Source organism: Perca flavescens, chromosome 24, assembly GCF_004354835.1.
Source record: "Perca flavescens isolate YP-PL-M2 chromosome 24, PFLA_1.0, whole genome shotgun sequence".
Classification (NCBI taxonomy): Eukaryota; Metazoa; Chordata; class Actinopteri; order Perciformes; family Percidae; genus Perca; species Perca flavescens.
Genome location: NC_041354.1, coordinates 4424560 through 4442374, shown reverse-complemented (window position 1 = coordinate 4442374; position 17815 = coordinate 4424560). Strand labels below are relative to the sequence as shown.

Below are 17815 nucleotides of genomic sequence, written 5' to 3'. Positions count from 1 at the left end.
TTATTTCCATTGAACCACTCCATGCCCCTGATTGGTCAGTATGGCAAGGAAATGCATTGTCCAGAGGCTTGTGTTTGTCATGGTGCTCACTTATTTCTCTCAACAGAAAAGTAACGGACACATGGAGTTGGCAGTTATTTAGTGAATCTGAATTTATTCTGTGTATTTGAATAGGATATGCTGTAGAAAGCTAAGAAAAGGAAAAGTGCAGAATTGCAGCTATAAAAAAACAAAAAGGCGAACAGACTGAGAAATGTCTCCTCCTGAGAGGCTTAAGGTGCTCCTCTTCTTGGCTTTGTTCTTCGGAGCGACAGGATTTCTGTTCACACTGCTGTCCTGTGGGACCGAGTACTGGCTGCTGGCGGCCCAGTCCTGCAGCCGGCCGGAGGAACACCATGGAGGGAGTGGCCTGAGAGAGGGCACCGAGGTATTTAAACTCAACACTTCGTTTGTGTAGCTTGTTTCAAACACGGAGGCAATCCAAGAAATGCTTCAGAACAATTACAGCAAATTAGGGAAATAAAATTATTTAAAATGTGAGAAAAATAAGATAATACATTGACCACAATACACTACTAGATAAGGAATGCTGTATTTCAGTAAAACCACTAGTACAAATAATTGTGATTTCTAAGAATGAAGTCATTACTAGAAAAGTTTATACTTTTATTTTTTTATACGTTATTGTAAGAGTGCAGGAGTTAACATACAACACAATATGAAAACATGTATACACCTACATATAACCTTAGAATAAAAAGGAAAAGAAGTAAAAATAATGTAGGTTAGTATGATGGTACACATACAGTATACATACAAAATTTGAAAAAAAGTTTGCTTTGAGAGTAAAAATGCTCCATATGTATGGAGAGTAACTGACTGCATTTTCTCCAGGACTGTACTAGTGTGTGGTACTTGCACTTTACGTATTTCAATTTGTGCTACTTTATACATCTACTCCACTACGTTTCAGAGGGAAATATGAAGACTGTTATCAAAACGTCATGTCCATGTAGAATGAAAGAACAACTGAATGAGATAGCAGTGTGTATTATTTTGTCTTTATCCAATGCAAACAGAATTGACTCAAATTCTTAGACACTAAATACAATGTGCAGCACAGAGGTCAAATGTTCATTACTCATACAAAAAATAACAGCAAACTCCTTTAGCTGTTACTTTGTGGCCCAATTGTTAGACCATTTCGTTAAATGCAGTAAAGTGGAGTCTTATTTCATGAAAGCACATGGGATTTCCTGCTGGCTGCAGTTCACCGGCTTCACTTTACACCATCAATCAAACACTGTCTATTTACAGAAAGCTGATGGCCACACATTCTCTGCAATCTGCTGCTGTAGTTCTGCAGCAGACTGGTGACACTCGGACACCGGTTGAGTCTGGCTTTGTAGTTTAAATGCTATTATTTAGCATTATTTACTTAGTCCAAACTCCACTACAGTGACATAATCTTCATATGTATTTATGTATGTATGTATGTATGTATGTATGTATGTATGTATGTATATACTACATCATATGTATACATATGAAGATTATGTCACTGTAGTACAGTAATACATCCACCCCCTCCCCCCACACACACGCATATATATATATAAATAGAGAGAGAGAGTAGTGCAGTATATATTTATTTATTTAATAGTGGATTATAATGCTGTTCATTTTCTCAGGGGTCATGTAGCCCACTGCACATCGAAATATGTAGTATAGGTGTGTGTGTGCATGCTGAGGGTACCTGAAAGTGCTCTGTGTGTGTGTCTGTCTGTCTGTCTGTGGGAGTATATATGATATATATGTGAGGATGTTTGGAGATGCGCTCCCTGTGTGTGTGTGTGTGTTAGGTAGACGGCTTATTTATTTATATCAGTGTTTATTTTTTTTATCTATTTTTGGATAATAAAGATGACCTTGACCTTAACCTTGATATTGATCACTAAATAAATGAACGACCCTGTGAAAAGGAGAGGTCCCATTTGGTTTTCTGATTCCTCAGGTTATAGATGGTGTGAGGATCTTCCATGAGGGCCTGTTTTGGCGCTGCTCTTTCATGGCTGTTTCAAATGAACACTCTATATGGGACATTTTGATCTGTGAGAACCTCAGACTTCTATGATGACTTTGCATTTCCAATTCTTTTTTGCAAACAACAGCATTACAAATGCCTCCTCCCCCTCAGCAAATCAGCCGCCATCAAAGGTCTGCCATGCCGCGTTCCTCTTCCCATTTCCTGTTTATGAGCGATCGCAGTTGGAGCCACACAGTTTCCCCACGCAACCGTATGAACATCACTCTGCCATCGGTAGCTATTGGTCATTTATTTTCACATTGGGATTGCAATATTATCTTTTATGATGTACAAGGCCTCGTTTTCCTTTTCCTCTCAGTTTATAGGACCTTCTGGAGCATCTTCCTTGCCACAGGCTTGGCTGCTGTCGTCATAAGTGTATTCGTTGTCATCTGTGCCTGCCCACTGACCAATCACAGACTCTATAAAGTGGGCGGGGCCCTTCTGCTTTGTGGCGGTAAGAACAAATTAGCTAAAACAAAGTCATGTTTTGGCCTCTACACAGACAGATCTCTCTTAAAACATGACAAGACTATTTTAAGGAATGAAATAAGATCTATATTGAATGAGGCTCAGCTTGAAGTTCAGTTGACACAAGTTTGGTTTTATTTTGAAAGTCTGCTGGCAGAATCTACTTGTTAGGTGTCTCATTGCTTACAGCTGGGCTTAATAGGTGTCAGTTTGTTCAAGCACAGGTGTGTCTGATTGTATCAAATATCAATTATTTGGAGGGAAGATTCAAACACTTTGAAATACAACTGTGGATGATTAGAAATAAAAGTAAAAAATGACAAGCTGCACGTGTTAGAGCCATTTAGTGCCATTATTAAATAGAAAAGCGGAATGGTATCTTATCTATATATTTGTATAAGTGGCCAAATCTCATGAACGGCACCCTTAAAAAAAAAAAAGATGGAACTGAAGTGATGTGATTCTTGGAAAATGACATCTGCAGACAAAAACTGTTGAGTGCAGGAATGCAAAAAAGGCAAAATAAAGCAATTGTATTTATATAGCACATTTCAGCAACAATGCAATCCAAAGTGCTTTACATAGCAAATAAAAACATTAATTAAAGACAATAGAAAATAAAAACAAGCTGAAATAGAATAAGGTATAAAAACAAAAAAAAGAGTTACAGTGCAGTGCTAGATATGAACAAATTCTTGATTTCTTAAAAGGACAGCATCAAACAGAAAAGTCTTCAGCCTTGATTTAAAAGAAGTGAGAGTTGCAGCGGACCGGCAGTTTTCTGGGAGTTTGTTGCAGATATGGGGTGCATAAAAACTGAACGCTGTTTCTCCTCTGACTCAGGGGACAGAAAGCAGGTGGGGGGTGCAGCTGGTGGTCAGTTCACCACAGCTGCTTGCTCTCGATGTGTCTTGGATTGAGAAAATCAATAGGTCAGAACAAGAAGTAGTGTTGCCAGCATTTGTGGTCACAGAAAAAAACATTACGAAAATGCATTCCGTGTAGTAATAATGGAAATGAGGAGTCCAACTATTGCCTAGGGGTCTGCAGCTTTTAGACAAGAGTTCAGATTCTCATCATACTTTCTTAACCAAAAATATTTGTTGATTTAAATAAATAAAATACCAATTTTAACCCCTTAACACCTATCACTTATATTTCCTCTTAAGAAGCTTTCACACTATCTGACAGTGTTATATTTAGCTTTAGTCAACTGCAATTCTTCAGTGAAGCTAAATCATAACACTGCATGAATTATTCAAACCCAAGACTCTATATTTTTGTATGGCGGCACAATTTAGATTCAGCCTTGTGCATCATTTTATACACATTGCCTCAACATTCACCATATGTGGAATTTTTGGATCTTCACTAAAATTTTAAAGGAAGTTATGTTGGATTGAAGTATGTTTTGCTGCATGTCAATGGAGTTTAAGAGGTTAAAAACACAAATATATACTTTATATTATATGTATACATATATATGCATGTAAATGCATCTTTATTCCCAGAGAAGAGCAAGGCAAATCTAAAGCGACTAATAAATATGGTTTTTAATTGTGTGGGGAAAGTGCAGTACTTAATTAAATTGAGAATCCGACTTTCGGGCTGTATTTATGTTTTCCCTTTCAAATGATGTTCCTCTATATATTTAGTTACATTTTTTTCTCCAATTATTATTATTTTTAAAGGTCCAGTGTGTAACGTGTTTAGTTGTTCATTATCTAAATCTGTGTTGTCCGTTCACCAACTTGTCCTTTTTCATGAATATTTACCACCATCATCAATTCTAAGTATTCCTTTTGGCTTGAAATTTTACATTTGCATTCACATGAACTGGGGTAGACACTCCATATTCATGCGCCATCTTGAAATACGTTAACCAGTAAGGGACATACAGGACATACTGCTCCGCCTTTCACGTTTTCGCTGTCACATGATAAACTCACAGGTGCTGCTAATGCTGCTAATGGGTATCGTAGCTTTGCGGCAAGTTTGAAGACGGAAACATGGAGGACCACACGTGTTCAAAATCCAAATTTCAGGGAACAGGAGTTTTCTTCTTCGCCCAGATAAAGAAAAAGGATATTGAAAAGAGCAAGAGACTGACTTTTTGAAGCGTGAAGGCTACCGTAGCTGTAATACGTACTTTGAACTGCGTGGTGCGAGAGACTTGATTGCGATATACGATTTCAACTCTAGATGGGAGAAATTCCCACACATTGGACCTTTAATCAATCAGTCACATTTGATTTAAACTGTAAAATCACCACCAATTAAAGGAACACAGAAATACCAGTCAGCAACAAAACAATTGAATAGCATTCAAGCAATACAAAAAAAAAACACAAAACCAGCAACATAAGAGAATAAGTGAAGAAAGGTTTGTGAAGGACGAAGGCAATCATCAATTTAGATCTTATTCAGCTTAAACATGAATGAATAAAAGAAAGGTTGCTCTTGACTGTAAAAAGTGGGCTAGAATGCTGGTGGCTGGTGCTCGTTAGGTAACATTGGCTACAGCTGGGCAAAGTTTTTAAAAAGCCCCAGTTTGACTGAGCATGTGTTTGCTGGTTCTGTGGAGACACCATCAGTCTCACTGTGTGTGTGTGTGTGTGTGTGTGTGTGTGTGTGGCTACCCCTTCCTATATCAGGTTCAAAAGTGCCTTCACGTTTTAGACAGGGAGGTGGTTGCTTTTGTTGAAGCTCTTGGCTGAGCCTCTCCCCCCTGAGCCTTCCCCCTCCTATCACTTAGGATTTCAGTTTGGAAAAAGGGTGGGAAGATTTCCCAGAGTTTATACTCTAGAGATGACTCAACATTTTCAACGAGGAGACCAAAGTTGACTAATCTTTTGAAAAGCTGGCCTCAAAACCTCACTAACCCATCACCCATAATCAATATCCTCAGTCTCAGCTGATCCAGGCACCTTCAAAATAAAACCTCATGGCTGCCAAACCATTAGAATGGGATTGCTGTCTCTGACCATAAATCAAATGTATTGCTTGATGTCAGTTGACAGAGAGAACTTTATTTGTGAGCCAACACTTGCCTCAAATTATTCTCTATGTAAGGGATATTGCAAAATAAGCCCCGGCAGATTAAATCAAGGGTGTGTGCAAAGACTTTGTGCTCTGGAAATTAATGAAATATCAATGTTTTAGAGCTGAAATGAAATGTTATATTCTGAATTCTGAAGTAGAAAACTTGAATCTAGGTAATAACAGTTGTCTCTGTGCCTGTCAGGGCTGTGTCTGCTGGCAGTGATGGTGATGTATCTGATGTGGGTCCAGGTCCTGGACACTCTGGAGCAGTTTGCCCACCATCAGAGAGTCTCCACCTGCCCCTCCTTCCACCTCAGCATCCAGCACGGTCCTTCATTCCTCCTCGCTCCGGTCGCTGTCTTCTTCTGCCTGCTGGCTGGCCTGCTCTTCATCCTGATTGGCCGATGCATACAGGGGACACAGCTAGATAAGATAAACAAAGTTCGGGTTTAATCTAGTGCCATGATGCAAATGTCATGCAAACTAAATATGGCAAGGTGGATCAGTGGTTAGCACTTCTGCCTCACAGCAAGTTGGGACTGCAGAGTCTGATCCCCGGTCTGGGCAGAGTTAGATCCCCGGTTTTCTATGTGGAGTTTGCGTGTTCTCCCTGTGTTGGCGTGGGTTTTCCTCCGGGTGTTCCTCCCACCATAAAGACATGCATCCTAGGTAACTAGGACAATTAGCTGTCTGGCTAACACTGGCACATTTACAGAAATGTTGATTAATGTGCATTGTCCTAATAAAATACAACATTCATTAATTAATAAAAAATATGTGTTGTCCTAACCTGAGGGTTTAACCAGGCTTAGTACATGGAAAAACAGCAGTTTTCTATACCATGGGTGTGTAGTCTCTAAAAACTATTTAGAGGTTCATTCGACCTGATACTCTTCTAGGCAAAACATTGCCCTCTACATTTATTTAACATCTTAAAAACGATACATTGTAATAGATTAAACCCATCAGAATTTAAAGTTGGTAACATTAAAAGGCATTAGTAACAACAATCCAGTCATCACTCTTGGCAGGAGCCATTCATAATGCATATTTTCTTTCACTTTGAATACTTTTCTTCTGAATCTAATGTAATAGCAAGAAGAGGACTTCCTGTTAAAATGAGTATTTTAACACTGTAGATTTACTTCTTCTACTTACTAAAGTTAATGAATGTTATACTACCACACTCATAGGCATAATTTACAGGGTGGTGGGGGGGTTACAACACCCCCAATAATCAAAACTGGCTGGGGTTATGAAGTCAAACACTGTCTTTGTTGTTAAGATGTGCATAATCCCTAAAATAAACATCCCAAAGCACGTGTAATGTTTTGAATCTGCAGAAAGTTTTGAACAATACAGCAGATGAATTCATTATTATTAATAGTAATAATAATATTTACATAAATAAATACATTTGCATGTAGAAAAGGCACAAATGTTTGCAGAACAACTTACCAGAATGCAGGAAATGAAGCGTTTGACGCTCAAAATTTCCTGGGGAACGACCCAGACACCACAGTTATAATTTGTCCCCCCTAATGTTGAAATGTTGTTTTCGCTAGAAAAGTAGAGATCTCAACAGCTTTAAGGAAAATCAGACAAAAAGACAGCCATGGTCACATAGTGTGACTGACAAGTAGTCACTCAAACTGTATGCGTGGATCCGTCCGACGACTTCCATCAGTGAGGATAATTGGAATCTTTAATTAGAAGTCGGCCATTACAAATTCTTTTTTTTTCTTCTAGTCTATTAAACAGATCCCTGTGTGATTAATACTCCAACGCTCTCACTCTGCTTTTATTATAATTGATGAATCAATTTTGACAAAAGTGGAGAGACGAGGGCTGCCCGGTGTGTACGCTGAAGGGTTGAGTAGATTGAGTTTGACTGTGCCTGCCTGTCATCAGGTTGAAGCTCTGAAATATTGGGTCAGAGGGATGGAGATAATAATAAATTAGACTGTCATAATCCATTTTCTGACAGGAGGGCCACTTCAGGGACAACTCGCAGTGTGGGTAAAACACACAACAGCCACTAGAGGACAGTGTTGACTCAGGTTAATGTTTGGGAGTGTTTTCTAACCTCATTAAATCACATCATCTCAGGTCCTTACAATGATGTCCAACAGCATTACAGCAGAATGCAAAGTTGCAGACTTTTTTTTGCATCAGATCAGGCCTGCAGAGGATAGAACCAGGAGAGACATTTGTAAGTGATAATTAATTTCTGTAATTTTCCTGACAAACAAAATCAAATGTTTTTTTTTCTCTCTATTCAAGTTCAGAATAGTTAACATTAGATTTAAAGGAGGAGAGGAGGGGGGTTATGGGAAGCCCACAGTCACACCTTGATAATTGGAAAAAGGCAAACAGAAGTGAGACCTTGAGATGTTACAGTGACAAAAGGGAGAGGGGGGGGAGGGAGAAAGAGAGTTGACACTGCTCATCAGCGAGTCTTTTCAATATTCTTTCATGTCTGACGCTCCCGTGCCTCTCCATCCCTTCTCTTTCTTAATCTCCGCTGCGAACTAGGTGAGTATAATTACACCGGAGCATGTCACATTCGCTTCCCCCTGCCCTCGTCGTGTTTAAACATCTGTCACCTCCTCTGCCTCGCCACCAACAGCCAACGCAGTCATGTGTTTAAAAGGGTGATCTTTATTTTCTAATGAATTCCAGGAGATCCAGTCATATCGCTTGGTTTTCAATCTTTAAAAAGCAGGATCGTGGCAGATTCATTACTTGCGGTCCAGGAGTGGATGTGGTACTGTTGTCACTGTCAGCCTTGGACTCACACACACACACACACACACACACACACACACATATATATACACACTCTACTAGTTGTCCTTTACATCACATAATCACACTGGGTCTTTGTTCTCTGTAGATAGAACTGTCCGTGATAATTACTACGGGGGCAACAAAGACATCAGAAGAAGCAACTTAAGAGAACTCATCTCTTTTATGCTGCAGACATTTGACAATAAAGTTTGGGGTATAGTAAGAGTGATACTCTGCATTCAGAGTTTTTATCTATTCCATAACCAAAAACACAGCCAAAGTGTGTGTATCTGCACCAAGCTGCTATTAGCATAGCTGGCTAGTTTGCTATCTGCAGTGGTAAGGAGCTCCAAGGCCAAGAGTTAACATACCATTAACTGATGGGTGAAAATGAACAAATGTTTTTGAACGACTCTTTTTAGTATGTAGAGTATGTAGTATAAGTGCTCATGAGTCCCCGACTTTTCCCATTCATACTGCCCACGCACACACTCGCTGTTATCATAGAGTAGGCCACTGCTCGTGCTCCAAACTTTGCAAGCAGGGCAACCAATGAATGAGCGGGAATTACTGTCTCGAACGAGGATGTCAATGAGTGTCTCGAGTCAAGACTGGCAGCTACTCGTTGAAGGAGATCTAACGAACCATTCTCTAGAAAGGAGACGTCTGCTATGTGCCCCCCCAACGACCAATCAACATTTTTGTAACATCGAATTGCTCTTATGTAGCCTGTAAGTGGGATGCTGAATCAATGCATTAAAATGAAAATAGTTAATCTTTATTAATGTAAACGTATACATGATGACTGGTAACGCATTGAAGAGAAGTTTTGTGGGACAGGCAGCACTAGCTGTCGAAAGTGCATGCACTATTACATAATGTCAAGAAGAAACTGACACATATTGCATAAAGCATCAACTAATTAGTTTGTATGGTTATGGGTACTTTTTAAAATATATATAATGTTTTATATACTGTATATACATGTATATACATGCAATACTGACTGTCTCTCCACTGCAATAGAAGAATATTGTTTCTTTATTTCCATGTAATTTCCATGGATCATCACCTGGTTAATGCTGATTTTTGATGATATCATATGTGGCCCTCATGTACGAATTTGAGAGTCAGGTGAAAAATGAGTCACAGAGCTAATGCTAGCTAAATTAGCTCCAGTAGCTATCTACAACTGATGAAATGCCAGTGACAGTGTTGTGTTTCAGCTTGCTGCATGGTCCCCAAGGGGCCAAAAACATAATTATTGAAGATTCAGGTCACCATATGTAGCCTATAAAAAAGGAAAAAAGTGGCTTACCGTATTTTCCACTTTGCCCAAAATCACAATCACAATACAATCTTTAATTTTCTAAATAATTTTAAATTTGTCTGTAGTCTGAACATGAGGTTGCATCTTCTGCATTCTAAGCGATGCCACTCGGTTGTTATGCGATTGATGTTGCCCGCATGTGACGATAATAAGCATAAAAGGCAGAGCTTAGGTTAATGTATGCATACAATGTCACTGAATCAAGCACACTGTGTGGTTTAATGCACAAATAATGATGCATAAGAATGTTTTTAATTTCATACCATGAAAACAAATATACTGAGCAGCTATTGAAAGCTGGACACAACATGTTCTGTGATCCAACCGCCTTTCCCTGAACCTCCCCCTGCTCGCTCTCCACGCTGGTTCTACCTCCACAACACCCAGAGGCCAACCCAGGGGGCGCAATTATTCAGGCCTTTGCTCAGCCAAGTAGAAGAAATTAGCCTCTTCTCCTGAACCAAGACCTTCTAACCTGCACCAGGACCTCGGGCTGCCTCTCTGACTAGCATGACCCCCTGTGACTTCCCTCTCCAGACCTTGTTTTCCATACATATGAGCCTGAGCTGGCCAGAGCCACGCTTGGCTGCCATATGGGCTCTCCTTGCCCCGGCTAGCAAAGTGGGACTGGGGAGCTGCGGGCTATAAAATCCAACACCCCCACACCTCTGCGCACCCCCGTCCTGGAGGGATGCTGGTGTCCTCGGGCCGATGATGCGCTTTTTACAGCAATCCAAAAAAAAAAGTCTTAGCAGCTGAGATGCATCATTCTGTGCCACCCTTAAAGGCTGCAATTACAAAAAAAGCAATATCAGAAATGTAATTTAGGAACAAGACTAGAAGTCTACATTTCAAAGTTTTTTAAATAACTGCAGGTCAAAACATGATCTGATATGAGCAATTATGGAAAAGAAGAAAGTTAAATAATTAATTATATTATGACTGAGCATGTTCTCTGGGTGGAAGGGCAAAGAATAAGAGCTCCTCTTCCTGCTTTTATTCTGCACTTGATCTTTTCTTTAATTTGCCCTATTCTTTTTCTTCATTAAAATCATTTTGAGTCACAGGTGATTCCATTTCCCATGTCTATGCTGACAGATCCTCCTCTCTTATCGTACCCTCTTCTCCTCCTGTCTGTCTTTGCCTTTTTTTTTTTCCTTCCATTTCTATCAATTCAGACCAGTCAGATGGTGGATAATGAGGTCTGTGGCCCAGCGCTGCATGAGCTCCCCAACTCTCAGAGTACAGTAAGAATTTGAAAATTGTCAAGGCTTTTTTTGCAGTTGCATTGCAAAATCTCCCTGCAACCTTGGCTGCTGTTATAGGGAGCAAGTACACAAGGTGATGAAATGTCAGTTGGCCTGCCCGCCAGCCCAGTACCCACTAGGAATTACGACCGTATTAGACAAATCTGCACCTTATGATTGGTTAATATAAGAACAGTGGTGTGGTGGATGGTGTAGAGCAAAGATCTTCAACAGGGGGTCCACGGCCCCTAGGGGATCCTCAGAGATACTGCAGAGGCCCCCAAATTATTGTTTGATCATTTTTGAGATATATACATAAATATAAATCCAACATATTATTAGCAAAGATAAATCAGCCTATTTGTGAAAAAACAACAACATTGATGATAGGCGTTCTGGCCTATAGGTTAGCTAGCTCTAAGGATTCGCTGTGCCACATTTGTTTAACATTAAAACATGATTTAATAGCTTAGTATTGCATGTACCATAAAAAGCTATATGTGTAAAGGTCTTAGGCAGACCTAAACGCAATTGTAGGCCCGATTTAATATGCAATTCAATTGTATACAATATTAGTAGTGGTCCCTGCTCCGTCTCTCCTTCAGCTAAGGGGTCCTTAGTTTAAAAAAAACATTGAAGACCCCTGGTGTAAAGCACATCTGACTCTCTCTCTTACTCTGACATATCTATTTTAAATGTGTTTTTGTCTTTTTACCTTACTTGGTTGTTTAAGAATCATCATTGAGAAAAAATGTGGAGGGCATTACCCAATTTATAGCTTCCCCGACAAAGCCTGTAGTCTGCAACCTATGTTTTTATGGTCATTAGATCATTATTCCAGCAGCTGTTCATAGTTATTTCCAATATGGCCGCGCAAATGTCTTTATTGCAGCACCAGCTACTGATTTAATTAAATACAATGGTGTATTTTAACAATATAACCTTGCCAATTGCAGCTATAATACATATGCAGTGTATTATAATGTCGCTACCTGTATATTTGGTTCTGAGTGGATCTTTTATCCAAGCTCAGTCCCAGTCTGGCAAATAGGTGACATCAGGTGGATTCAATTGATCCATATGATGAGCGAATATCCCTCTTACAGCCTGCAAAAGAACTCCTCTTTTCTCCTGTCTACTCTATTGTCCTCACAGTCCATTCTGTAGTCTTCTCTATCTGTGCTTTATGACAGGCCTCTTACCTTGTGACTACAGATACCTGAGAGCTGAAGGCCTTATCGCAGCCAGGGCCAAATGAGGCACAGGAGGAAAACGATGGCTTTTCCTTTATCTTTGGCCCCTCTCCTCTCCAGGCCACTATTTCATCAGGTCACTGTGTGTACATGCGGAAAGGGTAAACTGATTCTATTGAACTAGTCCACAACCTGGCCTCACCTGGGCCCTCGTGGCTCCAAATGGGTTTCTATTTTCTCCCCCCCTCATTCCCATCTTCACTCTGCCTCTTCCCCACTCCTTGCCCCCTTTTTTTTCCCGAAGAAAACGATCAACACCGTGTACTGGAAGAGAGAGCGAAAGACGGCGAGAGAGATTAAATCCAAGTTTCTTTCATCCATGAACGCTTTCATCTCTCTTTTTCTTTTTTTTTTCAAACAGAGGGAATTATCAGCAGCCACAACCGACACAGGCTTTTGACGAGGGTGATGGCGCAGGAGGGGGGGGGGGTGGAATGAGGGAGGAGCGGGAGATGAAGAGGAGGCGAGGGGCAGGTGGGAAGTTAGGTGGTTGCCAATCGGAGAGGGAATACACGTCCCGCGCATCCTCGGTTCGTCTGGCTTCTGGGTTTATCTACTGAGGGCCAGGGGTGCTCCTCTTTGTCTCCTCTCACCATTTTCTCTACCTCAAGAGTGGTTTGTTGCAGTCACCCTTAAATAACCATGAGCAAAGTCAATGCACTCTTCAATATCTTAATCCGACTCATGCATTGAGTGTTAAAGAGTCAAAATAAGAGTAAGAGGTGGGCCAGCAGACTTCAGCAGCTAAAGAACAGTGACTTAGTATGGTGCTCATCCACCCTTTCCAAAAATGTAACCCAACCTTAATAGATGCTTTTTTTTCCTCCTCCCTTATGTGATGTCTAATCTCACTGTTCGGAGTGTTTTTTCATTAAAATTGTGTCAGGACTAATTTTGGGGGGGGAATGAATACAGATGTCAGGATGCCATCGAATCCCATCGCGGGGCCTTTAATGAGATAACAGGCTTTAGTCAAAGAATTAGCGCTATTGAAAAAATAAAAAAAATGAATGAGATTAGTTCAATGGGATGTGGATACAGAGTGGAACGGGGACTTTGGCTGTTCAGAGAAGAGAGAGAAGAAGAGAGAGGGGAGACCAGAGTCATATCAAACCTGCCCTGCCAAATCACAAATCTATTTCTGACACTGGTATTAATTATCAAACTAAAGCTGCTGTTGCATATTGATTCATCGGGGTGCACACTTGTATTATCTCCTATTAAGCAGAAAAAAAAGGAGAGATTATATGAAGCCTTCGGGGGCGTTTTATGGATCCTGTGAGACTGTTAAACCATGTCACGGACTCCAGAGCAACAAGACAAGCTCCCTGTGTTTGTGTGTGTGTGTGTGTGTGTGTGTGTGTGCTCTGCTTCTTATGTGGGCTCCAATGCATTCTTAAGCTTTAAATTTGATTATTTTGGTGAAAATTTTTCAATTAGCTCTACAATCATGGACTTGAATACATTTCCGTGCACAGAAATATTCCTGTGTGCAAACATGTCTATGTATATTTGAGACTCAAAGTGCAGACGCTATTGTTTAAACCTCAATGAGGCAGCTGTGCACATAAGTTGGTGGCTCCAAAATGGCGATAAGTTGCAACTTTAATATGAAGTCATGTAAGCAAACACCAGTCTAAGGCCCTCTCCACATAGTTATGAGCTACTGTCACAGCAATGTGTGGCACAAAGCATAGTGTAGAGGCACAGCACTGAAACATTTTTTGTGGTTGCATCTTCATCCTTGGCCAAACTTGTGTCTTTCCATTAACTTTGTATGGAATTGTCCTGCCTCTAAAATTCACCTGCGTTCTTTCTGAACACATGGCAATACTGGTATGACTAGTTGCTATTGTGCTTAAATCACCATCCATCCATCCATGCTTGACACCTGGATTTCATTTGTGTAGAGGTACAGTAGTAAAACATTTTCTGTGCTTGTGTGTTTCCATTAACTTTTTTAATACAATTGTTGTGCCACAGTAAAGCTGGTATGTCCATATCGCTTCAGTTGCTATTGTGCTTAAATTGTGCCTAAGAAATTTGCATTTACCACGACCCAAATTAAACACACCAACCCTGAGATCCTCAGGGCTGAATTGTCCAAATGCTTGAAACAGAATTTCATTTGAGCAAACTGCAGGAATTGACTACATTCTTTAGATAACACATCTTTGATGATGCAGTTTCAAATGGAAGGCTGTTAAGCCTTCAGCAAGCCCAGTGTTGACCTCCCAGTGTCTCCTTGAAAATAACTCAAAGCGAGAGCAGATATGCAGTCGTCACCGAGTGCGAGAGCTAGGGAGTCAATGTCCTTTTGAGTCGGGCTACGATTCAAAGTGTGACTGTAGTGGGGGCGGTGAGGCGAGCTCTGTGTGATAACACCACAAAAGTTGTCATTTCATTTCTCACCAAAAGACAAATGAAGAGCAACCCCAATGAACAGCTCGTCTGCTGCTGTCCAATGGGATGATAACTCCATCCACATTGACCAACGTGTTCCCCCTGTCGAAGGAAGGATTTGTTTCGCACCTCGTATCCAAAACGAGGATTGTTGGAAATAGAATCCGACGTACAGTACGCTCAGCATGCAAAAGCCCGAGATCATCGGCAGAGGAGGTATATAACATAGTCACTGTGACCGGTGTGGGTGGCAGTCAAAGTGTTGAGACACGCGCACACACTTTGCGAATAATGAGACCTCCAACAGTGTGACATCCATTTCACACATGGATGGCATCTGTGATTGGGAAACATATGTTTGTATTGATGTATAATTATGAGCATTGAGGTTCTCTACTTCCTCTAAGTTGGTGGGAATGACTTTGTGGTGTGTATGATTAATTGTGTATGATAGAGAGAAAAGACAAAGAGAGCAAGGGAGACAAAGTGTGATGGAGAAAGAGCATCAACACCTTGCTGACTGCACTCAATCACAGATCGCTGTGTGTCCGGAACCAAAGTCACAAATTTCGTTATATCATAATATATATATATATATATATATATATATATATATATATATATATATATATATATATATATATATATATATATATATCAGGTTTGGCTTCTATATATCACCTTCTCACACCCCCGCTGTCTAACGTTGAGGTGTTACACAGGTAGTGAAGCTGGAAATATAGTGATTATACAAGAGGCGTGAAGACTGACGTCCGCCCTACACGTAGTTGTGATTCGGTGTCCTGCTTTCACCAGGAGAAGAAGGTGCGAGAGAAACAGAAAAAGTCAGAGGAGGAAACCTAAAAGATTTACAAATTTGAGGGCAAAAGTATGATGGAAATGGGAAGAGAGACAGAGAGATTGGAAAGGGGGAAGGGTGGTGGAGGTTAGAAAGTGGGGACGTGGGTGAGGGGAGGGGTTGCATGGGTGGGTGGGGGGGGGTAGGCATCGAGGAGGACGAAATGAGACCAAATTTTCTTTGGCAATCTCCGTGTTCCTGCTGCAGGTGCTGGGGCCATTTCACTAAAGCAGGGCCAGACGCGAATGTCATTAGTTCCTGAGCCCCAGGTGAATTTGCCACAGTTCCACATGATTAACCCAGATAATTGTGTGTTGATAGCGAGCATGGTCGATGGAATACAATTTTCGGGGCCCGGATTCCTAAACAAACAGCTCAGCAGCAGCAGCAGCAGTGGTGAGCCAGGGAGACGGGATAACGGCGGCGGTGGCGGCAACACTTGCGATGCTTGCTGCATTCACGTACAGAGGTTTACAAAGAGAGAGGGGGAGGAGAGGTGGGGGGGACAGAGGGAGGAAGCTTCTTGAAGAGGTGGGAATAAAGTCAGGTCAGCCGTGGGTGACGCTGAGAGGAAGTGGCCGTCATTTCATTCAGTTTCATTTAAGTGACTCCTGACATTAAATGTATCGTTACTTTGAAAAAATACAAATTTGCAAGATGTCATGATTTTTGTGTCTATTACAGGCAGGACCGTAGAAATCTGGAGGTCATGAGTTCAAATCACTTCTGCCTGAAAACATTTAAACAAACATTAAAAGTTAGGTGTCTGAAATTGATTTTTCATTGTTAGTTATTTAGTTAACTGCAATAAAATATTCATTTCATATCTCAAAATGAACATTTGAACTATGTTTCAAAGTGGGAAAATACTTGGTCAAATTTAAACCTGCAACAACTGATTTTATTGGCCACTTGGGGGCCTAAACTTTATCTCTAACGTTATCACTTTTACTATAAAACGTCTTAGCAAACAGTTGCCTGTTTGCACAACCAGCAGATACAGAACTACATTAGCTATCTATAGCCCTGATTACAGGTAAAGTAATTACACAAAATGAAGAAAAAGATTCCCATAGCATTTGCGTGTTTCATTTTGCTGTCTGCACCCGCCCTTTGAATTTGCTTTCAAACATGCTGAGCGTGCATTAAAACCATGATACCGACTGTATATTCTCTGGCTTATACGATTTATAGCCCATTGTGCTGCACTATGGAATTCATCAGCGGGGTGTGAGAATTAGCTGGAGGTGAGAGACTGAGCTGAGTAAACACACAGAGGATACAAACACATACATCTGAAAGGTGAAGGAACTTGGTGGTGTAAACATGCAATATTGTCTACAGTACAGAATATGTCATAGCTCCAATGAAAGTTACACACGCACACACATGCACACGCACACGCACACACACACAACTGAGAGGTCTACATATGGCTGAGGTTAGATATGGACGGCCCCTTTCTGGCATCCTGAACTGTAATGTAATTTCCCATAGTGCCTTGGGGTTGATGGGACATGGAATATTTAGTTAGGAGAGTTAGGAGAGTTAGGAGACGGTCGGTGTCCCTCTACTTTCTTAATAAGAGTACACACACAAACACACACACACACACACACACACACACACACACACACACACACACACGCACACACACACAGTTTTATTAGTCTTTTTAACATTGAAACACTATAAAACTGTGGTGTTCATCAACCAAATGTTTAACCCAATGTTCCTTTTGGAATTCAATAGAAGTTCAGCATGTTGAATAACGTCAGACTTCTGTAGTATGCACCTTAATCTTGTTTTTTAGGCACACGCGTGCAGCCTCCAGTCCCAGGAAGACGGTTCTGTAGCCTGCCAAGTGAATTTGTAAAACACCATCAAAGAAGAGGATGAGGAGGAAGAATCACTGGGGTTTGTGTTCCCACCAGTAGAGAGATAAAACAAGTCAGGGAGCCAGGTATGGAGGGGAGGGAAGAGCGAAGGAGCAAGAGAGAGCGAGAGAGAGACTGGCAACAAGGAGAGAGGAGAAAGAAAGAAAAGAAGCAGAGACAGCCAATCTCCCTGGTGCATTCTGGGAGTTGAACCTGGCAGGAGAAATTAGCGGCATGCACACTAAATGAAAGGGATAATCCCTCTCTGACGGAGTGGAAAGGAGAGGAGTGCAGTGCAGTGCAGCAATGATCCCTCCTGTGTTCCTGTGATTTTAGCTTCCAGGTTTATTTATTAAGAGGATAAGCCCTTCCTCTGTATGCAAACCTTGTAGGCAAGAGGGGACGCCGCCGTCACTCTGGTGCCAAGATGGTGTTGATTTGAGGGTCCGCTACTTGC

General features: G+C 41.0%; 1 protein-coding gene across 1 annotated transcript; it reads left to right on the top strand.

Annotated features, from left to right (window-relative positions):
• The first annotated feature begins 23 nt into the window (after positions 1 to 23).
• On the top strand, positions 24 to 6926 carry LOC114551147 (transmembrane protein 182-like). The gene is made up of 5 exons (XM_028572269.1): positions 24 to 427; positions 2015 to 2111; positions 2198 to 2320; positions 2406 to 2543; positions 5802 to 6926. The coding sequence occupies exons 1-5, from the start codon at positions 254 to 256 to the stop codon at positions 6050 to 6052; spliced, it is 783 nt and encodes a 260-aa protein (XP_028428070.1). The 5' UTR covers positions 24 to 253; the 3' UTR covers positions 6053 to 6926.
• Positions 6927 to 17815: the final 10889 nt, after the last annotated feature.

Bases quoted from the DNA above. Each gene is read 5' to 3' on its own strand.
- LOC114551147 (XM_028572269.1), top strand. From the start codon at position 254: ATGTCTCCTCCTGAGAGGCTTAAGGTGCTCCTCTTCTTGGCTTTGTTC. The intron at 2,112-2,197 runs GTGAGAACCTCA...CCTCCCCCTCAG, and splicing joins TATATGGGACATTTTGATCT to CAAATCAGCCGCCATCAAAG. The intron at 2,544-5,801 runs GTAAGAACAAAT...TGTGCCTGTCAG, and splicing joins GGCCCTTCTGCTTTGTGGCG to GGCTGTGTCTGCTGGCAGTG.